This window comes from Lactuca virosa, chromosome 3, assembly GCF_052849685.1.
Source record: "Lactuca virosa cultivar CGN04683 chromosome 3, Lactuca_virosa_CGN04683_v6, whole genome shotgun sequence".
NCBI lineage: Eukaryota > Viridiplantae > Streptophyta > Magnoliopsida > Asterales > Asteraceae > Lactuca > Lactuca virosa.
In genome coordinates this window covers 155520516-155546205 of record NC_136428.1, presented here as the reverse complement: position 1 = coordinate 155546205, position 25690 = coordinate 155520516, and the positions used below count along the sequence as shown (strand labels likewise).

The window sequence follows — 25690 nt, the reverse complement described above, 5'->3', positions numbered from 1 at the left end:
CTTTGACGGAAAAAAATCATATATTGTTAATCGATTGATAGCTAGGACCGGTTCTGGATTTTTTTGGGGTTTGGAAGGCCAGAAGTTAATTATTCAGAGATTCAAACAGAGGATGGGTTATGCGACTTTCATATCACTTAGGGAATTTCACTATAGTTGTTTGATGGGAGAAGAAGAAGAAATTCATCATATGGCTCGTTTTTTCCTGATGCATACCATCTGCTTCTTCCCCAAGTTAAAATTGCTCAGTTAATTAACTTCCTTCTTGGAGGAATTTCACTTTCACACTCATTATCTTGCGAGCAAATTAGAATATGAATTCATTTTAATAGGATCTTTCGATCCTGATTCGATCTTACGATCACAATATTATAAAACATAAATGATCTTAAGTAAGATCTCAATTTTGACAGCTTTACATGAAAACAATATTCTTCTAGCCATATTGAATAGGTTGAACTATCTATATCATATGTTGTACTTTTCATTTGAGTACTAACTTTATCATCTAAAATATGTTTCGTGGATCAAACCCGATATACTTTTAATTGATATTATATGTGATTGATGCTAGCTAGGGTCAAATCCGTCTTCATCCTAGCCAAATTCATTTTGGATTTTCGTACCACTTCCTTGTATCATCACATTCATGCTCTTGTTTTTGTAAAGTGAATGTATATTGTAAACCGTCAAAGTTTAGTTCAAAGTTCAAAGTTCGGTAAATCTTCATTTACTTTATGTAATGAAATAACAATCCTTAATTGAGTTTTACAAATTCAAAATATGATTTTGGTTGATGATTAATAAGCTAAATTAATAATATATTCCAACTCCTAATGTTCAAGACATCAATTTCAACATACATGTATTTAAAACTCTATTAAAGCTTAAGAATCCAAATTTGACTTCATTGAAGGTTTTAACTTTTGATTTGAACTTTGCATGAGTAATCTTATGTTGGTGATTTGTTATCATCAATGTTACTTAAGTGTAATGGGATTACTTTTGTTGACAAAATGTGATCTTGATAAATATTAAACGAGTAAGGAAGGTGTGGAGTACACACTTTGTTTAAGTTTGATTAAGTTTCAAAGTACATTGTCATTTATGGGCGAAGCCCCTGAACGAACGGGGGTCCGAGGGCAGCGCCCCTGGGAGCAGTGTCCAAGGGGCAGAGCCCCTGGCTATAGGGTATGTTGCTATATTAAAAATGCATCAGAAAATTGATTTTTCAGATAATTGACCATTGGTTTGACCCTTATCCATATATCCGTTTTATGACAGTTTTTATAGTTTTATGACAGTTTTCAGACAAAGATCTTAAAGTTGGTTTTTGGTCTCATTTCTGGTACATACGAAAATAACAGCAAACATTCTTTGTTCTTGTCTCTCTGAGTCTTATCCGATTAAAGATTGGGAGTACCACCCAAATACTTTAATCTGAAAGTGAAACCACAATTCTCAGAATTTCCAAGGCTATTTTATCCCGATTTTCTTACATCTTACATCTAAACATCATCATTAACCTAATTCATGGCCTAAAATCAAATTCCACTAGATCTAATGTTGATTTCACAAAGCTATGGTTTTCAAGGCCACATTTGAAGCTTCTTGAACTTAAATTCAAGTATAAGAATGCAATTACACTATTATATTTGCAATCTATGCATGGATTCATCATCAAAACTACAATTCTAAAAGCAAGTTATTTATAAAATCGGATATTATGATGATCTCAATGTTACAAGTCAAAAAGAGAAAGATAAGTGAATATTAGCTACCTTCCACAAGTTCATTTGATTATTTAAGCTTCTAATATTCAAACTAACTTCAAATAACTACTAGTTGTTTCTACAACGTCAAAAATCAAATTTTGTCTTTTTTTCCCTGCTTATAGGTCAAAATAAAGAGGAAATTAGGGAATTGGGGATTTCAGTTCAAATGTTTGCGTATTAACTAGAATAACCCTTATACTTTTCAAGTTTTCAGTATGCTCCCCAACTAACTTGCAACTCCCACACAAGTTTGAAATTTTATAAAATAACCCTAATAAGTTGGTATCTTAGCAATTAAGTTCCAAGATAAAACTAACCATATCAAACCTAAGTTTCCATATTTTGCAAGATTGGTCCATCAATCTTCAAAATTTTCGTTTAACCCAAATTAACTTTCCAAATAACCTTTTCTAACGTCTTGCTTACTAACTCAACGTTAAATGATAAAATTTATTGCAATTATGTTCATATCTTAATGAAATGAATTTGTGGAAATATCATTCTTTAATTTTAAATCTTACAGGTTTTTAACTTCAACTTTGCCTAAACAACAATAACTATACAATTTTAAACTTTTTATATTAATTAACTTTGAAGTTTTTAAAATCTTTATTTTTTTTATTTTACTAATTTTATTTATTATATGTTAATTTAAAATAAAATCATTCAAAATAATTTCACTAAAAGGGTAAATATTATTTGTCTTAAAAATGTCGGTATTACACAATCTGATTACAACATCACATAAATTAAGGTTATTGAAACAAGAAAAGAAAAACTTAGGGACATTCACTCGGAACTTATAGTCAAAACGATAATTTATTATTTAATTATTATCTTAGTAAATATTAATCATATTATTTTGACTTTTCTATAAAAAAGATGTAACGAATAATTATTTTACTTGGAAATCATTTATGAAGAAGTTTAGTGTTAATATATATTTTAATTAATATATGATTAATTAGTTAATCAAATAGCTGAACTTTCAGTCGTTTAAATTAATATTCTAGAATTTAATGAATCTTTAACCTTCTAAAATATTATTTTCAATTAATACATCATCCATATATAATATTTGGCTATTAATTGTTCTTTTTAATTTCATAAACTTTTCTTTTTCAATTTTTTGCAAAAAGAAAAGAAAAAAAAAAAAAAGTAAAAAGATATTATAATTTAAAAACATGACTTGATCTCCACCACGCAGGTAGCGATTCAACGGCATCATTTCCCGGCTAAATTAGGGTCCATTCTCTCTCTTGATCTCTTCCATTCTTCACCAAATAATTTGTTCTTCCCCTTTTCTTAAGGGTTTTCCTATTTCCCACATTCGATTTTCCACTTTTGCATTTTTCCTCTAGGGTTTCGCTGAAAAACCTCCAAAAATGTCCCGGTTTTGTATCAAACAATGGTGAATTTGTCAGAGGGAGAAAAATTAACATAGTAGATCAACAAGAAACGTGATCAGGTCTTCTAAGAATAGAAGAAGATCTGAGGCTCAATTTTTAACAAATATGAGCGCTTCCAGGTTCATAAAGTGCGTCACTGTCGGCGATGGGGCTGTTGGAAAGACATGTCTCTTGATTTCTTACACCAGCAATTCCTTTCCTACGGTGATTATTTCTTTTAATTCCTTCACAATTTCTCTTCTTATTCAATTTTACGAAACACATTTCAATCGCTTTTCCTGTTTATCCTAATTTCAAACTATCTATCGTATTCATTTCTTTACAATTTCCTTTTTGTCCCCATCTTCGAACTTTGATCATACGTTTTTAAGCTCATTTCTGCCTAATTTCTTGTGGAGATGTGAGGAAGAATCGGTATAATAATCACATTCTTGATGGAATTTTGCTTGTAAAGAGGATTGAAACATATATTTGTTTTCATTGTGTTCCAAACAGGATTATGTGCCAACTGTATTTGATAATTTCAGTGCCAATGTCGTTGTCAATGGCAGCACTGTCAATCTAGGCTTGTGGGACACTGCTGGTAACCAACCTTCTGAAACATCATCAATCATTTCTGTGTTCTTGAACTTTAAGGGTAATATAGACATTTCACTGAACAGGACAGGAGGATTATAACAGATTAAGACCATTGAGTTATCGTGGTGCTGATGTCTTCATTCTTGCCTTTTCTCTCATTAGCAAAGCTAGCTATGAAAACATCTCCAAGAAGGTGAACCTCCCATTGTCTTTTTTACCATTTCACCCTTCAAATACTTTACATAATCTAGTAACTGAATATATCTTTTTGTTTCTCAGTGGATTCCAGAATTGAAACATTATGCCCCTGGAGTCCCAATTGTCCTTGTTGGGACCAAAATTGGTTAGTTGTTTCATGATGATTTAGAATTTGATAATTTGTAGAAGTTAAAGTGCATTATTTATTGTTATAAATTGATTAGTTATAAATGACCAAAATGCCCTTACATGTTGTTGGAATTTAGATCTTCGGGATGATAAACAGTTCTTTGCTGACCATCCTAATGCAGTTCCCATTACAACTGCTCAGGTAATGATTATTACAATATTCTACTCAGCTATTAGTAAATGACCAAAATACCCTTACATATGGCAAATCGGCTATCAGTAAAGAAACATGAGTTTGTGGGCTTATTATAGGGAGAAGAACTAAAGAAGACGATTGGAGCTCCTGCATATATTGAATGCAGTGCGAAAACACAAGAGGTATTTTCTTAATATTTTAAATCTTGTTTAAATTTAGAATTTAGAAAAAGATGGTGATATAATAATTAATTATGTGTTTATGATTATATTGTCAGAATGTGAAAGCAGTTTTTGATTCTGCCATTAAAGTTGTTCTGGCACCTCCAAGCTCAAAGAAAAAGAAGGGAAAGGCTCAAAAGGGCTGCTCTATATTGTGATTTAACAATGGAATCAATGGAGAGAGAGAGAGATAAGCCTTGTGTTCATTTACCTTTCTACCCTTTCTCTCATCAAATCTAAATCTAACCATGAAAGCATGATTTTGCTCATCATGTGTCTACTCCACCCTTGTTAGGCTGATTTGATCTTTAATTGAGATAGTTTTGCTGGAGATCCACTTAGATTTGAAAAGGAAAAAAAATGATAAAAGAAAAAATAAAACTCGAGTTGGATTCTTTTTTTTTTCTTTTATATATTCATTTTGTTCGTTTGTATTTGTTGGAGACAATGTTACCCCACATTAAGTTCTGTAGTCGGCTAAACTTTTGGTTTGAGTTTTTTTGAGAATACTTTTATTGTTCATAATGTCATTTGGCAAATTTGATGTTAGGCTTCTTTGGTGTTCTTTAGCTTTTTTTTTTTTTAACAATTTTTGTTATGCGTTTTTGATGCACATTGTTGTGAAAGGAGTGGAATCTAATGCATATTTGATCATCTTTTAATCCTTTTTCAAGTAACTACAAAAATCATTAATTTTGGGAAATTGAGTAATCTAACTATAATGTAATGTATATTTGAAGAAAATAACCGAAAAAAAAATGTTTTTGGAAAAATAACCACCACGTCTAGAATAGAGGATTCTGGACCAAGAAAAAAATATTTTTTCTGACAAAAATGTAAATTTCGGACTGACATTTTGGGATTCTTCCCAGACCAATATTCCGGATTTCAGGAAAGAAAACTTTGAAGTTTCAAGAACAAATTTGAAATCCGATGAACAGTTTCGGTATTTCGGAAGAAAATATTGTTTTTTATTAAAATCTAACAAAAAATTGAACAAACACAGTAAATCCTCCTTAATAAATGAAAATAATTTTGTTATTTGTCATCCTTTTATGCATTATTATGTCACATGTCATTTTGTGGTAAATTTGGATTAAATTATATCTCTGTGTCATTTTGTGGTTTTTTCCATTTTATTAAATTTCATATAATACTTAAATGTGATAAATATAATAATAAATGTATATCCAATTCATTAATACAACTTTTTTTATAATTTCTAAATTTCTAAATTGAATCCAATTATTTTAGTTGTTTATTTATTTAAATTATTAGTTTAAATTTAAAAGATAAATAAACACTTTAATTTTAATAATTTAATATTTTTCTTTTTTTCTTATAAATTTAAATTTTCTAAATTTTTAGATCTTCATGTTTGTTTATTTTTTTGGATAAACTTATTTAATACATGGTTCTCACAACTAGTAGGAAATATATACGATAATAGGGCATAAAATCAAACATTTGATTGAAAATTGGTGTTATTAAATACTTCGAGATGGACATTTTAAATATAAGTAGAGAGACTTCATTGGAAAAAAAATGCAAAAACAAAAAATAAAAAAAATCCTCTGAATTTGAAGAACAATCCAGAATTGGGTCATTCGGGAAAAAGTGATCATTTTTCAAAAACCGAAAAAATAGTTATTTTTTAAAAACCTCATTTATAATGGTTAATTAACTTAATTTCTCATTAATTTATACATGTATGTATGCATGTGTGTATAAGTATAGACTTACATGCACAAAACAATAAGTTACTTTCGGTCAAGTTTTTTAATACACGGTAAATTTTCCTGCATAATAGCAATATGCTTTATTTGAAGCTTAATAGAAAATTGGAAGCTTTCTGCAAGATCCTACTAGAATGTGATATCCACTTCTCAAAATGGCGACGAGTGACTATTAGGTCCAAGGTTGTATGTAACAACCATGATGCCAAAAGATTCACCATCGCTTCAACTCACATAGTAAAGTTGTGTTTGACATACTAGCTGAAAGACTAGCTTTTTACTATATAATCTAAATGGTAGTTCATAAAGTAATAATAGTTGTTAAAGCTAAATGATAAGTTAAATGAAAAATATAAAATGATATTAGCAGGAAAAGAAAACATAAGAATATATTTGGAAAACTTATGGAAAAATGTGCATGAGCTATTCAGGTAGATATCTCAAAGATCTAAAGGGTCTGTGACCCAACAGTATGTTAGGGATTGTTAGGGTCCGAAATCGGACTGAACCAAACTGGAACAAAAAACCGAAAACCGAATTTATGGATTTGGAGGAATCAAGAATTGAACCGAATTAAGAGAAACTCGACCAACTAATTAACTAACTAGGAATTCAATTAATTAATATTTTCATTGAACTCAATTAATTTTATATTATCATACATCATTTGCAATGTAGTTACAAGCAAAGTTGTCAAAATCGCGATCTTGATTGTAGGATCGTACGATCCTACGATCCTATGTATGAAAAACGAGTCGGATCGTATACGGATCGTATTTGGGGTATGGTTGCAAGTAAGATCGTAGGATTGTAGGTAGGATCATATAATCGGGATCTGATTCGATCTCACCTTCCCTTGATTTTTTTTTTTTTTTGAAAAAAATGAATTTACCACTTTATGTATTTTATCCTTTATTAGTTTACCATTTATCATTTTGTGTTGTGAGTTGTGACTAATGTTTTGAAGTTTTTATAGCATTTGAACGGAAAAACTGAATATTTGAGGTATTTTCCATGTTTTAAAATTATAAGTTAAAATTATGTTATATTTTGTTGGATCTTAGGATCTCGATCTTACAACCCAAAAACGATCATATGTAAAATCTCGATCTTGACAACCTTGTTTGAAGGTCATATAAGCTTTTAGACCAACATTTTAATTATTAATTATTTATTTCATCTCTTACTTGAGTATTAATTATTCATTTTATCAAGTTGTTACTATGTTAGTATGTTACTATATTAGATGTAGTTTCTATAACTAAAAAAATACATAATTTATTTTATTAAAAATATATTGATAATTATATTTAGAGAAATTAAATAAACTCCTACATTTTCTTCCTACTTATGTTCCTATAGGGTGGCAATTTATGACACGGCACGACAAAAACACACGACACGAAATGAAATTGGGACGAAACTAAAATTTGAATTCGTGTTCGTGTTAGCTGTAAAAAACACGATGTCGTGTTCGTGTTCAAAATTCGACACGAAATTGACACGATTTAGCAGTTCTTTATCGTATTTTTCGTGTTTATCGTGTTATCATAAAGTATTCATTAAATAAATGGCTAATTCCATAAAAACCCTCAAGTTTTCAAGAAATGTTCGGTTATATCCTAAGTCCAATTTTATGTCCACAAAAACCGCACATTTGGGCAAAAACTGTCATAATTGCCCTATTTTCCGATTTTACCCTTCTATGGTATTAGGGGGTGTTTGGTTCAGTGGTTTGTTGTTCAATAATTGTCACCCAAACACCCCTGCCCTCTTGCTCGATTTCTATTGCTGCTGGAGACCAAAAACAACTCCACCGGTGAGCTTCCTGCCGAGAGAAAACGAGCCAGAAACCCACCGGCTGCCATCTCCTGCTCACCACCGTTCCAGTACCTCATTCGATTGCTGAGAAAACCGACGAGCACCCCCTGAAGATCGCTGCTCCCCTCGAATCGAACCTCGAGTCCAATGAATCGAACGATGTAACATTTCTTCCCCTGAATTCCACTGTCATGAAACCCAACTCTTGTCGTCACCCCTGATTGTTTATCAGATGCAAACTCCTGCGATTTTACCCACTTCCCACCGCTGCCCTTAATTGTTCATCACCATCATCTCCTTCACCTCAGAGCAAAAAAAAAAAAATTAAGTTTTGGTTTAGATTTCATTTGGGTTTAATTTCAAGTTTGTGCATTTGTGTTGCTAACCACGATTTTGATTTCATCTGTGGTTTTTGAGTTTAAATTTTGGGTATCATAATTGGGTTTAATTTTTAGGTTTGAGCACCCATGACATCAATTTGGGCACTGAGTTTAGATATGGGTAAGAAAGGGAGGTGGTGGTGGTGGACGATGTCAATGTAGATGTGGTGACGGTGGTGGATTTCGGGAATGGTAGCAGTGATGTTTGATATTTGATGGTGATGGTGATGCATATCACAGGTGGTGGTGGTTTCTGGGTTACAAAAAGATGATCTTGTTCATGGGAATTGATTCCTTGAGACCAAACTGAGATTGTTCATGGGAATTGATTCAATATATGGATTTCGTTGAGTATGAATGGCATATATTTGAGCTTCTATGGTGATGAACAACAAACCACTGAACCAAACACCCCCCCCCCCCCAATGCCAAAGAAGGGTAAAATCGGAAAATAGGGCAATTATGACTTTTTTTGCCCAAATGTGCGGTTTTTTTGGACATAAAATTGGACTTAGGATATAACCGAATATTTCTCGAAAACTTGAGGGTTTTTATGGCATTAGCCCTTAAATAAACTAGTTTTTAGTATATATGTTATATTTGTCGTGTCGTGTCGTGTTTGTCGTCTTTTAATTCGTTCGTTTTCGTGTTAGTTAAAAAAAAACACGACATCGTGTCGTGTCGTGTCGTGTCGTGTTCGTGTTACAAAAAACTTTGTTGTGTCGTGTCGTGTCAGAAACACGAAACGATAGCACGATTTGCCACCCCTATGTTCCTACCCATGTAAAACTGTAACAAGTGTCATATTTTGATAAAATTAATTATATTTTAGGACATTTGTCATAATTTCAAATTGATAGGAAGATAATTAGGAAGAAAAGTAGAAGGATATTTAATTTCTCTTATATTTATAGATTTTAACGGTGTACATATATATCACATTAACAACTATATATTATTAATTTATAACCATATTTAATTTTATAGTAGTACACCAACGATTACATAAATATATATTTATATTAAATTAAAGATTGTATTATAGTTTCAATTTTTTTTTGGAAACAGTAAATTTTATTATGGATAAAAAAAACTAATGTTTTTCTCTACAATCCGTACAGCCTCACCTAACCTATTATTGTAATGATTGATTTGTCATCGGTCAAAAATTTATTATATGAACATAAGAGTTGGTTTTCCTAATTTCCTTAAACCTACTTTTAGATAGATTATAATAAAGTGTTCAATACATAATTTGAATATCTTATAATACTTATAACATAAATTTGTATGAGAGACAAATTATATGGACGATGATGAGTTCAAAATGATATCACTCATCATTATTTTGTGGTAGATAATTGGTTATAGAGGACTTTGATCCTTAGTTTTATGAAGGTTAATGAGGTTTATTCCTATTCATAGTTTGAACAAAAAAATTCCATCTTTTTAATGAGATTAAAAAAGTTGAAGTGAAAAAAGTTAGGACTTTTTTGTAAATTGAGTCAAAATAATCGAACTTTTCTAGAGACAACCAGGTAAAAAATAGTTTACCAGTAAAAAAAATGTTGATTTGAATTTTTTTAATCCGGTAATTAAGACTTTTATGTTAACAAAATAATATTTTAGACTTTTTCATAAACTATACCAAATTATTAAGATTTTCTAGGAAATTTCCCTTTTAAAAAATCTTAGCTTATAATCTACTTTTTTTGATTTGTCAAACATGCCTACCTAATAAATATGGCTTTGTTTGACAAAAATAAGCTAATTTATTGTAATTTGATGTTTGGTAAAACCCCAAAAAATAGCTTATTGTAGTTTACAAGCTAGCTTTTGATAAACTACTTTTCTTTTTTATGTAGTTTTTTCAAAAATATTTCAAATATGTCTTAACTATATTTAATGTTAGTTTTTTAGTTATATATATCTAAATGTCTATTTTTGTTATTTTACATTTACAATCTAGTTTACTTTTTACCGAACAATATTAATTCATAAGTTTATCTTAACAGCGACCAACTAGCTAAAGAATGGCGTAAACTCTAAGCTAGTTAAGCTAGTTATGACATGTTCATACATAGCCTAGTTTTCAATGAGGCTGGATTCTTTCTCAGAAAAATATTATCTTTTAAGACCAATTAGTAAATGTTGTCTTGGGCATATAATTTATATAACTTTGATAGATGCAGCTAATTTTCATTAACTGTTTAAGTAGGAAACGATTTTATTCACCATTCATATGATAATCAGAATTTGTTTAGACTTTTTAATTATACAATCAGTTTATTATTACTTCTCAATCCGAATTTAAAATTTAATATTCACTCTTTCGTAAAAATCAAAGTTGTTCCTATAATTCAAAAAAAAATAATAATAATAATAATATCAAATTGATACTTTGTTCTTAAGTTACACATCCTGAATTTAAAAAAAAAAAAAAAAAAAAAAAGTGAGGTAAGTCAAAAATATAGACAACCATGCATAGATCACAAATAGGTGTAGGAGGCAATTTGTCAGACCTTAATTGCCTGAAATTTCTCCCCTGTTGCTCCACCCTTATCCTTCTGTGACTGAATGTAGCGGATTGTGCTCGCAAAAAAAGCATCAGCAGCTGGATCTGATGTGCTTCTATTGTCACTTTGCATCTCACTTGTTACCAATTCAATCAGCCCTTGAATTGATGCAACCGTGATTTGTGTGTTTCCCTTCTCAAAAAAATACAAATACCTGAAATATAAAGTATAATCAAACACCATATTATTCAATCCATTTTCTCTTATATCAACAAATTCAAAATATTATTATTAAGGCTACTCACTTGTTTAGAATCTCAATAAACAGCAACACTGATCCACTGCTACCTTTTGTCACATTCGCCATTTGTTGAGCAGCATTTGCGATTCTTAAAGCACGCTTTAAGCAAAGCAATACTCTACAATACAAACAACTTTATTCAATTTTCTAAAACTTGGACGAAACTTGTGGTTTTGAGTAAAGCACAGGGACCAAATTTGTAAAATTTAAATGTATGTACCTCTCGCCATCCTTGATTCCGTCTTGATCATCAACCCAAAACAGATGTGAACAAGCATAAACAGCCCTACACTGATCTGGCTTCTTCAACAGCTTTGCTGAATACTATACCATTTTTTTTTTTTTTTTTAAAAAGGAAAAGGTAAGTAGGGATAAAAGTGTAATTTTAACAATACAAAAGAAAAGAATGAAATATGAATTACCCCTGTGGCCTTGTGGGTTAAGGTATCCCTGTTTTCAACTCCAAAGGTGTGCATCCTTTGAAGTGTCCCTATAATCAGATATAGTGCTGTTACCTGTGCCTTGGAATCCTGTCAAACAAAATAATAAATGGAACTACTTCACTTCCATATACCAAGGAAGATAAAAATTATTAATTATAATTTACCGAAATTTCTTCTTCGTATAATATATATGCTTGGGTGAAAAACTCATATGCCACAGGTTCTAGATCACAGTCATTTGCAGCCTACAAGGGTAGTGGAGGTCAATAAAATAAAAAATTAAAATAATAATACAAAAGTCACAAAATACATACCTCAGCACATTCCAAATATAACCTCAATGCAAGGTCAGGTACTGGAACCATTGACAAAACCTCAATTGTCTGATACACAAGAAACCAAACCCTCATAAGAAATCTTCAATTTAAATTATTTTTAATAATTTTAATAAATGAGAATTTGTTACCTGATTCAACAATTGAAATATTTTTTTTGGTGTGGCTGATGATGTCTCATCTTCACTACCATTCTCATCCTGACTTTGTACTCGCCTTACCAACTGTATAAGTTTCCATTTCCATAAATAAATAATTACTGGAGTTTAAACGAATTATAAATAATAAAATCAAAAAAAAAAAAAAAAAACCTTGAGAGCGTTGTATATAAGTGGAGGAATTGTGAAGGGAAGTCGCTTGGGTCCTCCACTCATGATATGCTTCTTCACCATACATATAATCTGCAACTCAATCATAATATATATAAATATGAGTAAATTACAGAAATGGTCCCTCTGGTATAAAGTAAATCACAAATTCAGTCCAACTTTTGATTTCGTTACATGGACCGTCCTCGTGGTTTCATGTTGTTGCGAATTTGATCCCTTAAAAACTGGTAGTTAATTCCATTGTAAAACCACAAATATACCCTCATCATGTCATTATTTATAGAGTAATTTATAGAAATGGTCCCTGTGGTTTAGTAAAAATTACAACTTCAGTCCAAATTCAGATTTCATTACCTCTGGTGTAAATTTGCTGTGGTTTTAGTCCCTTTATCTCACACCGTAAGAAATAACAAGCCGTTAAACATTATAAAAATGACCATTTTACCCCTTATTTTGTCCTTTTGTTAAATTGAAAATGTAAACTTCAAATACCTTCAACATCTCTTCTGGATCACTATTATACAACATTTGAATTAAACGTGCAACAGAATTCTGCTCTTCCTTAAAGTCCTCCTCATCCATCTGCACATCCCAGAAATAAATAAAAAAATTAAATATAAACTCATATAAGTGAAAATATGAATTGACTTATTTAACCTCATCATTATCATCGCCATCCAAATCTTTAATGAGCCCTTTTATTAGTTCAAATAAAGCCCCAACCTACAAAAATTGAAAATTTATTAAAAATTTATAAAATACAAACCTTTATACTGAATAATCATATGATATATAGTTATATATACCTTTTCAGCAGTTGAGATGTGAGTCTTGTTTTTCATGATGCTTTGGATTATAACATTAGACATGACTTTATTAGTGCTATCATCTAAATACTCCATAACTAGAGGATAATTTGAAAGCTTTAATGCAGTGTCTATATCATTATATTTCTCCAATGGAGCACTTAAAAGTGCAACAATCTGCTTTGTGGCTTTTCCTTCCAGCTTCCCTTTTCCAGCAATTTTGTTTACACATGCACCCTGAAAAAACAAAATTATAAAACTTTCAATTAAGAAAAAAAAAAAGAGAGTACTAAAAAATATACATACCAATATTTGATCCACATAGTCAAGCCTTTCAGGATGGACATGGAGTGTAAATGTCAGAAGAGATGAATATAAAGTAACAGCTCCAAAAACAGGCATATCTGGTTGTGCTTCTATCACCTGAAATTAAAAAAATAAATTCAAGAACTATTTTTTTATACTTTTGTGAAATGCTATGAGGTGTTGAAGAACTTATTTACCTGACCTATGGCGTTGTTCAGCTTTGCAAAAGCTTCTACTTGGACAAATTCTGGTAAAACCTGTAGAAAAACTATTATCAGGGATTATGAAAGTGAACTTTTTTTAAAAAAAAAATTAGCATAAGTTCACACACCTCAATGCTTGATGCAGCATAGTTAGAAAGCCTTTCCATTAAACCAGAAAGTACTGTTTTAATGTCAACAGAAGGCTGAAAAAATAAAAAATAAAACAATGAATATAGAAACTTAGTAACAGAATCTTGAAACAGTATACATAATAGAGCAGAAATTATAAAAAATATATTTTTATAAATCACCTGAAGCTGAGGACAAGCACCCAATAATGTTTCAAGAGTCTGTAAATGATACTCATCAGGAAAGACTTGAATTATACAATCCATTAAGTAATATTGAGCAAGATCATCTTTGCAATTCACAACCTGCAATTATTATGAGAATCTTGAGTTCATAACAATAAAAAAACATAACCAATATATAGAATATAGATACAAATTTATAAATTATAATACCTGCTCCAAGATTCTAGGAAGAACAGTGTCTCTGTATAGCTCTAGGTCAATGCCTTCAATTTGACTGAGAACATGTAGATTCTTTCCAACCTGTATAGCAAAAAAAAACACTTAGATATAAATATACATGGAAAGTGATATTCTTATATTCTTTATTTGAAATGATATATATATATATATATATATATATATATATATATATAAAATTTTAAAAATATTAATTATTTACAAGATCACGAAGCTCATTCCTCTCCTTTTCACGTTTCTCCTTCTCCCTAGCAGGTCCTTGGTGTTGCATTCGGACCCACAATTTGTTCATCTCTGTGAAGTTTTGAAGAACAAATTCAACAGCATCCATAACAGTGTTTTCATCCCTACAAAAAGCAAAGGGTATATTTAGTACTTCGATGACTTTGCAATTGGTAACTGAAAGTCTGAAACATGTACAAGTTTGACAATCTTACCCTTCATACTCGGAACCTATATCAGGTAACTTATCTCTACTGACTTGAGAAAGATAACTTCTTAGAAAGAGTCCACGAAGAGGATGTTGGATACCACGACACATTTCAACAAGATCTTTTAAAATGTCCTTAGCAGGAGCCTCCTTTGACCTAATGTACACAGATCCTACTGTACAAAGTAGATACCTGAATGAATGAAAGAAAGCAGGAGTATCAAAAACTGATAACCATAACATATAATCAATACAGTGATACACATCAGGTTATCTTTGAATTGCTAGGAAATATTCCTACATAACTACATAACATACTGCATTTTTCTGGTTCACAGGAATCAAGATTCAAGTTCTATTCCCAGTATCTATCTAGTATCCATGTAAGTACTACAGAATTCTCAACCCATAGCCCTTAACCCGGTTGTTTCCTATATCATTTACTGATGGATCTTTAAAATTCTTTGATGATGCAACATTTATGTGGTCACACAAATTGTTGTTTGTAGGAATTGTAGTGCATCCACCATTATTCTAAGCTGATCTTTGTTTAAGTTGGTTAAAACTTAAAAGACACTTGAAAACAGCCCAACATTTTGACTTTTTGAGAGTTGGAGAAATGTCTTCCTCGCTGTTTTTTATCTTCTATAGCTAATGCAGAACCTGACCATAGTACTAAGAAGAGGTAAATGGGTAAGGGTTTCTAGTTTCCCACTTACAGTCTCGGCAATATGTTGCCTGCATGCTGCACAAGTTCATACAGCTCAATAATCGAGCAACTACGCTTACTCTCCTCCTTGAAAAAGATCTCCAGCTTCCTCAATTCATCAAATGCCCTCATATCTAACCAAAAACAAAACACATTCACAGTCAAACACATCAATTTTATTTACTTCATTCACCACTATATCAGATCACTAAAGAAAAGAGTTCTATGAGTGTAATTACAGAGCTCGTAGTATTTGTGAGGGGAAAGCCTCGAAGTACGAAGCTCCGATAGCATCTGAGCAGAGTATTTCAACGCATCCTTTATATTATTCGAATCCTGGAGCAAATAATGCAAAGCAACACAAGCGGTTCATGAATTAGGGTTTTCGAGTATGAACAAAGTAATTATTTGCAATTTAGGGTTTAAGAGATCAAACTTGAATCGAATTGATTACCAAAGCGCGATGCATGTAGAAGGCGTTCTGTTGAAGGCCGGCGATGCCAGCTGTGAGCCATTTCTCTTCGTCTTCAACGCCGTCGGACATCATTTTGGGACCGATCTATCTCCCACTTCTTGTGGATGAATCTGTTGGGTTGATTTCGAGTAGGTGGTTAGTTTTGTTATGGTGGTGTATACTTTAGATTGAAAAGTCCGCTTTTAGTTTTGGACTGTTAGTCGCCAGGTATGTGCGTGTAGGCTGCAAAACAAGTTGGAGGCAATTAGGGAGGTCTTTGTTAGATCAAATTAGTTCGTGTTTTTCCACTTTTTCCAAGGCTATCAACATCGTTATATTATCTAAACATCGTTTTTATCTTTTGCGCTTTGTAACATCGTTTTCATAAGACCAGTGAGCAGGGCCGGCTCAACCAATTTGGGGCTCTAAGCGAACCAAAAAGTTGGGGCCCTTTCACGTGATTATTACTTATTTGAAGATATGGGTTAACCAATTAGGAATTTAGGATTATACCTGCCTTGAGATTTGATAATAGAACTTTAGAAGATAATGGAAAGCTCCAATCTGAAAAACTGAAGTCTAAAAACTCAAATTCTAAAATTCGTTCAAACCTGATTCATATATTCTCTATCCGTTGTAATCAATGAAGAGTAGAATCAAAAATCAGATAACTAAAAAAATAGAAACTGAAAAACATTATCCCTCAGCTTTAACTATTATTCTATTAACCCTAATTAGATAATCAGTTTTGATATATCAGATTATAAGTATGTCCGATTCCAGAAACAATTTCAACAACACTGTGTGACAGTGACACACCCTAATTAGATAATCAGATTCTAAGATTCAGATGACAGATAATGAAAAAATAAAACTAAAACGTGAAAAAATTGAACATACCGTTTTCAGTGACAGCCTTGAATGATTATTCATCAGAATTTTTTGAACAATGGAGTGGAGAAGCCAAGAATGGAAAAGTTGGGAATGGAGAAAGAAGAAGAAGAACAGAAGGTGATGTGTGTATTTCAGCGGTTTTGAATCATTAATCAGAGTCCGATTTTTGAGCCGCCCCTAAGAAGAAGAAGAAAGAAGTATGATCGTCGCTTGTAGAAGAAGAATTGATGAATCAAATGTTTGAGGCCTGTGCACAACAAGTCAGCGATTCGGCTAATATGGATTGTATTGGACATTGGACTGTATTGGGTATTTGGGTTAAATGGGGCCCTCTAGAAGTGGGGGCCCTAAGCCCTAACTTTGTTTATCTACACATAGAGTCGGCCCCTACTAGTGAGTGTCATACCATATCTTACTATAATTTTAGTCTCTCATATAGTATTCCCTCACCCATGTAACTGATGAATGTGATATCACACCTTACCATACTCACCACACCACGGTACAACTTTATGCACAAAGTACTACCTTTAAGGGGTATGTTTGTTTTTCCTGTGTGGTAGAGCTTCATCATAACCCACCCCACAACTAACCTACCGTACATGGTCGGTGTTGTGTTTACTGCACTACCGCAGTGCCGTGTAAGCCACCAGTGTGCGGTGTCGTGCCAGGTACTCCCACCGGTCTAATAAGATCATATTAGGCTATATGGAATGGTCTGTTAAATGCATCCGTGAGATGATATCGTAACCAAGTCACCGGTGGAACACCATTTATTGGAGGGAGTAAGTGTAGTGGCAAGAGTAGCTTTACGCCCGGTTACAAAAGAGACAGAAGACTTCTCTCTCTATCTTTCTCTTCCTGCCCTTTCTTTCGGTCTCTATCTTCCTTTATCTTTCTCTTCCTTTGTCTTCTTCCAAGTCACTAGTGAACACCATTTATGACTGTTAGTGGAGTGGTGTCGGTGATGATATGGCCATCTTTGACACGTGAAACACTCTGTATAACCTTACTAAAATTAACTCATATTCAAATTTGCTCGCAAAGTCTGAAGGGAAGAAAAACTACAATTTGATGATAGCAATCGAAAAGGTAGAATCGATAATCATCTAGCGGGGACGGTTTCACTTATAGGTCAAGGGGCTCGCCCATCTCTATTTCTTCTTAGCGAAAATGCACTTAATATATATATATATATATATATATATATATATATATTATAACTTGATTTTGATTAAAAACATCAATAGTGAAATCATATTTAACTTCTTAAGCATACTAACGACATAAGGTCACAAATGGAATATTGTGAGTGTGTGTTGCCTAATTTGAGATTAATGGATGAACCACTATATATATATTCTATGACACTTATGTCTACTTGCAATGCTATATATATATATATATATATATATATATATATATATATATATATATATATATATTATAACTTGATTTTGATTAAAAACATCAATAGTGAAATCATATTTAACTTCTTAAGCATACTAATGACATAAGGTCACAAATGGAATATTGTGAGTGTGTGTTGCCTAATTTGAGATTAATGGATGAACCACTGTATTCTATGACACTTATGTCTACTTGCAATGCTCGATTTCAAGTTGAATAAAAAATCTTTTATGCTCGACTATATAATAAAACTAAAGATGTAGGATCAGATCGTGTTAAAATCTTCCTAAGTTCTCAGTATATATATTGACTTAAATATGTAACGACCCGAATTTTCTATACATAATATCTAAAGGAAATATCATAGTTTTTCTTACATTGCGGAATTCTACTAAAATTAAAACACACTAATTCTCAGGACAAATCATGGGTTTACTATTAAAATCTATTTATTTGCATAAACAACTAGGAAATATAAATAATAGTATCCTACTATCTAAGTCTTGTCCTTGTGCTTCTGGTACCACGACTTGTAACGTCCGGGATTTATCAGGTATTATGTTGCTTTTTATTCAAGTTTTAATTATGAAATGTTGGGATTTTTGGGGCAGAGCATACGCTGGGCGTACAAGGTGTACGCACGGCATACACATATGAGGCGCAGAACGGAGAACCCCCATGCGTACGTTGGGTGTACCCATGCGTACGCTGGGCGTAAGGTGATCAGATGCAAACCCTAAATTTTAGGGTTTTCACCCTATTTAAACAACTTATAACCCTCCAAACCCTTATCCTCTCAGCCTCCCTTGTTCTCTCAGTGCCCAATTCGAACCCTAACTCCATTGCATGTATCTTGAGCTTACTTTGAGCATTTTGGTGTTGTTTTGGTGGTTTTGAAGAGCAAGGAGTTTGAAAAATGAGCAAGGACTTGAAGAGAGCTTGTAGATCTAGGAGATTAGCATCTTTTCTAACTCATTTGAGGTATCAAGCTTCAAACTTGACCATTGCATGCTTATTTGTAGTTTTGGGGTGTTTTATGTGATATTTTGACTCCATAGTTGAGGTTTCTTGTGTTCTGGTAGTTCCAGCCCATAAGAGTTGTCCTTTTGATCTCTTGGAAGCATTTAGGGTCATAAAAATCGGGCATTAATGATTAAGCCACAACCATGCAAGTGTTAGATGGTCACAAAGTGTGTTTAAGGACTTAAATCATGTATTAACCCCCATCCATGCATGCAAAGACATAAAGTTTGTAACTTTATGGTTTAGGACATCTTAAAGGACTTAGATCCATGTTTTGGACGTTAGGACTTAATGGATTAAGTCACAAAAGGAGTTTTAAGGAATCTGGACAATACGCTAGGCGCACCCCTGGTACGCTGCGCGTACTGGGTCAATTTCCCGCTTCTGGTCAAGGCCAGCGTACGTCGGGCGTACGTGCCAGGTATGCCACACGTACGCATACAGAGTGATTAATGTAGTTTTTGGGCCTTGGGTGATTGGGCCTGGATTTGTTGGGCCTCATGGCCCACTGTGGAGTAAGGCCTCTGGGCCTAGGACTGAGATTTATGGTATTGGACCTTTTTGGGCCTTATTGAGCTTTAAAGCTTAAAATGATGGACTGATTATGGATTGGACCTTGGGGGAAAAGGCCCATTAGGGAAAGGACTAGGGGACCTTGCCTTGGGACATTGTAACATACACGTTTTGAAATCGTGTTATGTAATTTGAAGAGTTAATAATATTATGAAATATTATGAGAAATTGAGTGTTGAGTTCTAACAGATAGTTTTTACTAGAAATGAAGTAAAACTATGTTTAGAATCACTCATAAAATATTGGAAGTCTTATGAGATTCCAATTAATAGTCAAATAGTGAAATTTAGCGAAAATATAAGATTTGAAATAAGTAAAATTTTATTATTAAAAGCTGTAGATAATCTCGTTAGAAACATGTAGGCGAAAACCTCGTCGAAATACGAGTTGTGACGAAGAACTTATGACCAATCGAAGATCCGCGACAAAACTGGCACGGTGCCGAATGACGTAAAAAGTGAGTTTTTGATAAACTACTTTTTAGCCTTAGTGATCTAAATGAAAGTCGTAGTATTCGTTAAACCGAGAAGTTCGATAAAAAGAACGCCAAAATCTGACTTTGTATGAGGAAGTTATGATTTTTCTAAGTTTCAGCTTAGCAGTAGACAACTAAAAACTCGAATTTTAGATCGAGTGATTTTTAGCTGACACAATCTAAATGAGAATCGAAGGTCTCATCATTAGCAGTACAACGGTAAAAAGTCTGACGAAAACGGACGTCGGATGAAGAAGTTATGAATTTTTAACGGATTTTCCAGTCTCAGTCTGTTAAAAATAATAATATTAAAAATAAAGTCAAAATTTTCCGACAAAGTCTAAACGAAAGTTGTAGAGCATAATTTTCCATACGCGTGCATATAAAGAACGTAAAAAACGGAGCCCGTATGAGAAAGTTATGGATTTTACAAGATTGGGCACAATTTTCGAGAAATTTCGAATGAGTCATCTTTGGACACGTCACCCTCGCATGCGAGGCTTCCACGTGTCGGACATGTGTTCGCTGCTGATTGGACCGCAGTACGCGTGTCACCCGCTGATTGGTCTGAAGTGCTGGCCCGAACCGAAGAGTTGTCGCGTCATCCGACCAATACAAAGCTCGCAGGTGTCCTTCCGAGCCTCGCCCTGCTACCAGCTGGTCCGAGCCTCGCATACGTGCCTCTCGCTTCCTAGCCTCGGATCCGAGCCTTCGGACCTCCCCCTCCTATAAATAGGAGACTTGCGAACCCTCCCGGGTAAAAATGGGATTTTGCCATTTTTGACCCATTTTTCCATATTTTTACTATCTCGACATTCCCCGAAGCCCCGATATCAACTATAGAGCCCGAAACACGCCCCAAGATTCCCGAGAAGCCCGAAAAATTTATCTTTTCGGTTTCGAAGCTCTACCTTCGCAGAGCCCGATTTTCAAGAAAACTCTCGGTTTTCAACGAAGAAAGTCATATTTAGAGCCGAAGTGCTGCCCAAATTACTATTTTAACCCCCGGTTATTTCACGGTGAGTTTAATATATAAGAACAATTGTATGTTATGTGTTATATGTGCTATGTGCTTTTCGGTGTTATTATTCTGGGTTATTTTCCCGTGTTATTTTTATTTCTGCTATTTATGATAGCAAAGCTATACCTTTGACCATGTGATCAGTTTAAGAACTCAGATTCACGGTGGTACTGGTATGTAGCCTCTGGCCATGTAGAGCATGTCCCCCAGTAAGTGAATGGCTCTATTCTATGGCATTGGCATAAGGTTAGACAGGGCGTACGTAGCCTCTGGCCATGTAGAGCATGTCTCCGTAAGAGAATGAATTCTATTCTATGGCATTGGCAGATGGTTAGACAGGGCGTGAAAACCTGTAATCTACCGAAATGTTTAAATCAGAATGTGTATGTCTTCTGTGCCATTTGGGCCAAAGTGTTATTGATGTTTATCATGTATGGAAATTGTTATGTCTCGTTGATTGTATATCTTTGAATCAAATCATTGATTGATATGGAAAGTTGGTCACATGATTCGCACATGCCTTTGTTGTTCCTTGTTCCTCTTTGCTTCTGCCATATTGAAGTATATATATGGCATAACGTTATATTGTATCTATTATTGAACTCACTAAGCGTCACCGCTTACCCTCTCAATGTTTAACAAATTTGCAGGAGATAAGTAACCAGTATAGTCATATATTGTCGAAAGGTTTAGAATAGTTGTAATATTACTTTTGTAATTAGGGATCATGTATGTATAAATGTATAGTATCCTGGGTAGTTGTGTAATATATATAACACTTTGTAATAGTCGGTTTGTATCCAATCCTTTGTAATCACTTTATCAATGTAAAATATTATTTTATAAATATGCATGTAGCATGTTTTGGAGTAACTATATTGTCAAGTATGAAAGTTTGGGTCTTTCAGAAATATGAAAGTATAAAAAGGGGTTCTTTCAATCATGGTATCAGAGCAGTGGTTTAAGTGAACTAAATTCCACGGATTGGTATTTAGACTTAAACTATTGGAAGTTCAATATATGAACTTAATCATTGTAAGTATAGGGATACAAACCATAGGAAACATTTAAGTAAAAGTATTAGGTAATAATAAACCCTAATATTCTAAAATACAAAGTTACTCCATATTGCAGAGCAATGGCTGATCAGGTTAGTAGTCATACCCCTGAGGTTGGTGGAGTTCCTCAACCTGAGGAAGTGAATACTCCAGTATCTCCTCGTGAGGAGTGACTCTTGGGTAAACTTACCGGTGTTATTCGACAGAATCTCGAAGAACACAAAAAGAGTGGTGATAAAGGAAAAGAGAAAGCCACTGGAGAATCTTCAAAAGGAGAGGTGAAGCGTCCCTCGTTCAAAGATTTCAAGAGTAGTGGTGCTACAGAGTTTTCATGTGTTCTTAATCCCATTGTCGTTCTTACCTGGATCCAGAAGATAGAGAAAGTGTTTCGTATTTCTCATGTGGATAATGAAGACAAGGCTAATTGTGCTTCTGCTATGCTCGTCGGAGAAGCCTAGGTCTGGTGGGAAGCAACATATGAAGCTCTCAACGAGTATGACCAGGAGAATTTATCCTGGGAGATGTTCAAAACTCGTTTACTAGAGAAGTATTGTCCTCTAAATATGAGGAGGAGATTGGAGAAAGAGTTTCTGGAGCTTAAGCAAGAAGGAATGGTCGTGAATGAGTATGAAACTCAATTTAATCAAAGAGCACGGTTTGCCGCAAAGTATATCCCCACTGAAGACGATAAAATTCAGTTATTCTTGGATGGACTGCGGTATGAGATCCGCGATTTTGTAGCTAATCGGGATGTTCTGTCCTTTGACAAAGCTGTTGAGTATGCTCGAAAGCGTGAGCATGACTTAGAAATACGTGGTGCCACTTTTTCTGTTCCAAAGCATCCACGTATCGATCAAACTGTTCATGTTTCCTCTATTCCACCAGCTCGATCTGTTCAATTTGATTCTAATACAAGAGAGCAATCTCAGAGCGCCGTTCGTGGTCGCGTTAGATCACAATCTTTTTCTATTCAATCGTCACCATGTCACATTTGTGGAAGGAATCATCCGGGCCAATGCAAAATAGACAAGGAATCCGTTGTCTGTTATGGATGTGGAGAAACGGGTCACATAAAGCCAGCTTGCCCAAGGAAGGATGTTACTTGTTATGCATGTGGTATTACTGGCCACAATAAGCGTTTTTGCCCCCACTCTTACAAGTCAAATGGCGGGGAGTCAAGCTCCCGTTCAACAACCAAAGAATACTCCAAAGGAGGAGGTGCCAAAAGCTAAGGGCCGTGCATTCCAGATTACCACAGAGGAGGCACGCGAGGACCCGAATGTTGTGACGGGTACATTTCTCGTAAACTTTAGATCTGCTCACATCTTATTTGATTGTGATGCCTCAGATTCTTTCGTGCCTTATAAATTCGCATATTCTTTTCAAATTGCTTGTTACGCAATTGTCCAATCGTTTCATGTAGATAACATAGGAAATATATCATTACTTGCTGATAAAGTCTATAGAGATAGTGTCATAGGAATTAAAAGTTATAACCTTTCTTGTTAACCTGATTCCCATCTTCTTGCCCAGCTTTGATAATATTCCCGGCATGGAATGGTTGTTAAAGAACACGCCCAGGCGTGAAAAGTTTCTTTGTGAAAACTTATGAATGGTGACTTGGGAACTGCGAGACAATACTTGGGACGAGTATGAGTAGATGTGAATAGTAGTAGAGGCCTATACTACTGGAAGCACAGGACTCACACTTGAATCAGGGAAAGTCACAAGATTACCAAGAAGCTAGTAATCGATTCCGTTTTGTTCGAGTATGTCATTACCCTCGTTTCGGTGATGACTAAGAAGATGATTTTCGTTCAGACCTTAATGGTCGTAAAGAATTGAGTCCGACTAAAATAGATATGCGAAGTGAGGTGATTGGTTCAGAGAACCATGTCTCGTGTAGTGGCGAAATTTCAGTCAGAGAATTTAAGAATGAGATGGTCAGACGGAGAGAAAAATCCGAACAATAGAAGATATTCTTTGTACATATGTCTTGAAGTGAAGTTGGTGCTTGTGAAGTGGAAACACCATCGACACCCAAATTATACTTAGGGAAAATAAGAATGAGATAAGAGCGAAATATCCTCATTTGTCTAACTGTTGTGATTCCGGGGACGAAATCCTCAAAAGAAGGAGGTATTTGTAACATACACGTTTTGAAATCGTGTTATGTAATTTGAAGAGTTAATAATATTATGAAATATTATGAGAAATTGAGTGTTGAGTTCTAACAGATAGTTTTTACTAGAAATGAAGTAAAACTATGTTTAGAATCACTCATAAAATATTGGAAGTCTTATGAGATTCCAATTAATAGCCAAATAGTGAAATTTAGCGAAAATATAAGATTTGAAATAAGTAAAATTTTATTATTAAAAGTTGTAGATAATCTCGTTAGAAACATGTAGGCGAAAACCTCGTCGAAATCCGAGTTGTAACGAAGAAGTTATGACCAATCGAAGATCCGCGACAAAACCGGCACGGTGCCGAATGACTTAAAAAGTGAGTTTTTTATAAACTACTTTTTAGCCTTAGTGATCTAAATGAAAGTCGTAGTATTCGTTAAACCGAGAAGTTCGATAAAAAGAACGCCAAAATCTGACTTCGTATGAGGAAGTTATGATTTTTCTAAGTTTCGGCTTAGCATTAGACAGCTAAAAACTCGAATTTTAGATCGAGTGATTTTTAACCGACACAACCTAAACGAGAATCGAAGGTCTCGTCGTTAGTAGTACAATGGTAAAAAATCTGACGAAAACGGACGTCGGATGAAGAAGTTATGAATTTTTAACGGATTTTCCAGTCCCGGTCTGTTAAAAATAATAATATTAAAAATAAAGTCAAAATTTTCCGACGAAGTCTAAACGAAAGTTGTAGAGCATAATTTTCCATACGCGTGCATATAAAAAACGTCAAAAACGGAGCCCGTATGAGAAAGTTATGGATTTTACAAGATTGGGCACAATTTTCGAGAAATTTCGCATGAGTCATCTTTGGACACGTCACCCTCGCATGCGAGGCTTCCACGTGTCGGACATGTGTTCGCTGATGATTGGACCGCAGTACGCGTGTCACCCGCTGATTGGTCCGAAGTGCTGGCCCGAACCGAAGAGTTGCCGCGTCATCCGACCAATACGAAGCTCGCAGGTGTCCTTCCGAGCCTCGCCCTGCTGCCAGCTGGTCCGAGCCTCGCATACGTGCCTCTCGCTTCCTAGCCTCGGATCCGAGCCTTCGGACCTCCCCCTCCTATAAATAGGAGACTTGCGAACCCTCCCGGGTAAAAATGGGATTTTGCCATTTTTGACCCCTTTTTCCATATTTTTACTATCTCGACATTCCCCGAAGCCCCGGTATCAACTATAGAGCCCGAAACACGCCCCAAGATTCCCGAGAAGCCCGAAAAATT

The 25690-nt window shown here is 34.1% G+C and overlaps 2 protein-coding genes across 2 annotated transcripts; one reads left to right on the top strand and one right to left on the bottom strand.

Annotated features, from left to right (window-relative positions):
• Nucleotides 1–2997: 2997 nt before the first annotated feature.
• Nucleotides 2998–5056, top strand: LOC145166734 (rac-like GTP-binding protein RHO1). Its single transcript, XM_079085765.1, has 7 exons — nucleotides 2998–3388; nucleotides 3680–3767; nucleotides 3847–3956; nucleotides 4043–4106; nucleotides 4228–4292; nucleotides 4403–4468; nucleotides 4564–5056. Exons 1-7 carry the CDS (start codon nucleotides 3290–3292, stop codon nucleotides 4663–4665), a joined length of 594 nt encoding a protein of 197 aa, XP_078941891.1. The 5' UTR covers nucleotides 2998–3289; the 3' UTR covers nucleotides 4666–5056.
• A 5697-nt stretch (nucleotides 5057–10753) lies between these two features.
• LOC145166732 (vacuolar protein sorting-associated protein 35A-like) lies at nucleotides 10754–16119 on the bottom strand. The gene is made up of 22 exons (XM_079085764.1): nucleotides 15828–16119; nucleotides 15613–15709; nucleotides 15384–15507; nucleotides 14672–14857; nucleotides 14437–14581; nucleotides 14208–14297; nucleotides 13995–14117; nucleotides 13812–13886; nucleotides 13678–13737; nucleotides 13481–13597; nucleotides 13175–13411; nucleotides 13026–13091; nucleotides 12861–12950; nucleotides 12351–12440; nucleotides 12171–12263; nucleotides 12019–12087; nucleotides 11869–11949; nucleotides 11684–11791; nucleotides 11482–11585; nucleotides 11266–11379; nucleotides 10967–11174; nucleotides 10754–10865 (listed from the first exon to the last, which is right to left on the bottom strand). The coding sequence occupies exons 1-22, from the start codon at nucleotides 15918–15920 to the stop codon at nucleotides 10857–10859; spliced, it is 2379 nt and encodes a 792-aa protein (XP_078941890.1). The 5' UTR covers nucleotides 15921–16119; the 3' UTR covers nucleotides 10754–10856.
• Nucleotides 16120–25690: the final 9571 nt, after the last annotated feature.

Coding starts and splice junctions, on each gene's coding strand:
- LOC145166734 (XM_079085765.1), top strand. CDS start 3,290: ATGAGCGCTTCCAGGTTCATAAAGTGCGTCACTGTCGGCGATGGGGCT. Junction 3,768..3,846: donor AGGCTTGTGGGACACTGCTG/GTAACCAACCTT, acceptor TTCACTGAACAG/GACAGGAGGATTATAACAGA. Junction 4,293..4,402: donor TTCCCATTACAACTGCTCAG/GTAATGATTATT, acceptor GGCTTATTATAG/GGAGAAGAACTAAAGAAGAC.
- LOC145166732 (XM_079085764.1), bottom strand. CDS start 15,920: ATGATGTCCGACGGCGTTGAAGACGAAGAGAAATGGCTCACAGCTGGC. Junction 12,088..12,170: donor TATTTCAATTGTTGAATCAG/GTAACAAATTCT, acceptor CTTGTGTATCAG/ACAATTGAGGTTTTGTCAAT. Junction 11,380..11,481: donor GGAATCAAGGATGGCGAGAG/GTACATACATTT, acceptor TTTGTATTGTAG/AGTATTGCTTTGCTTAAAGC.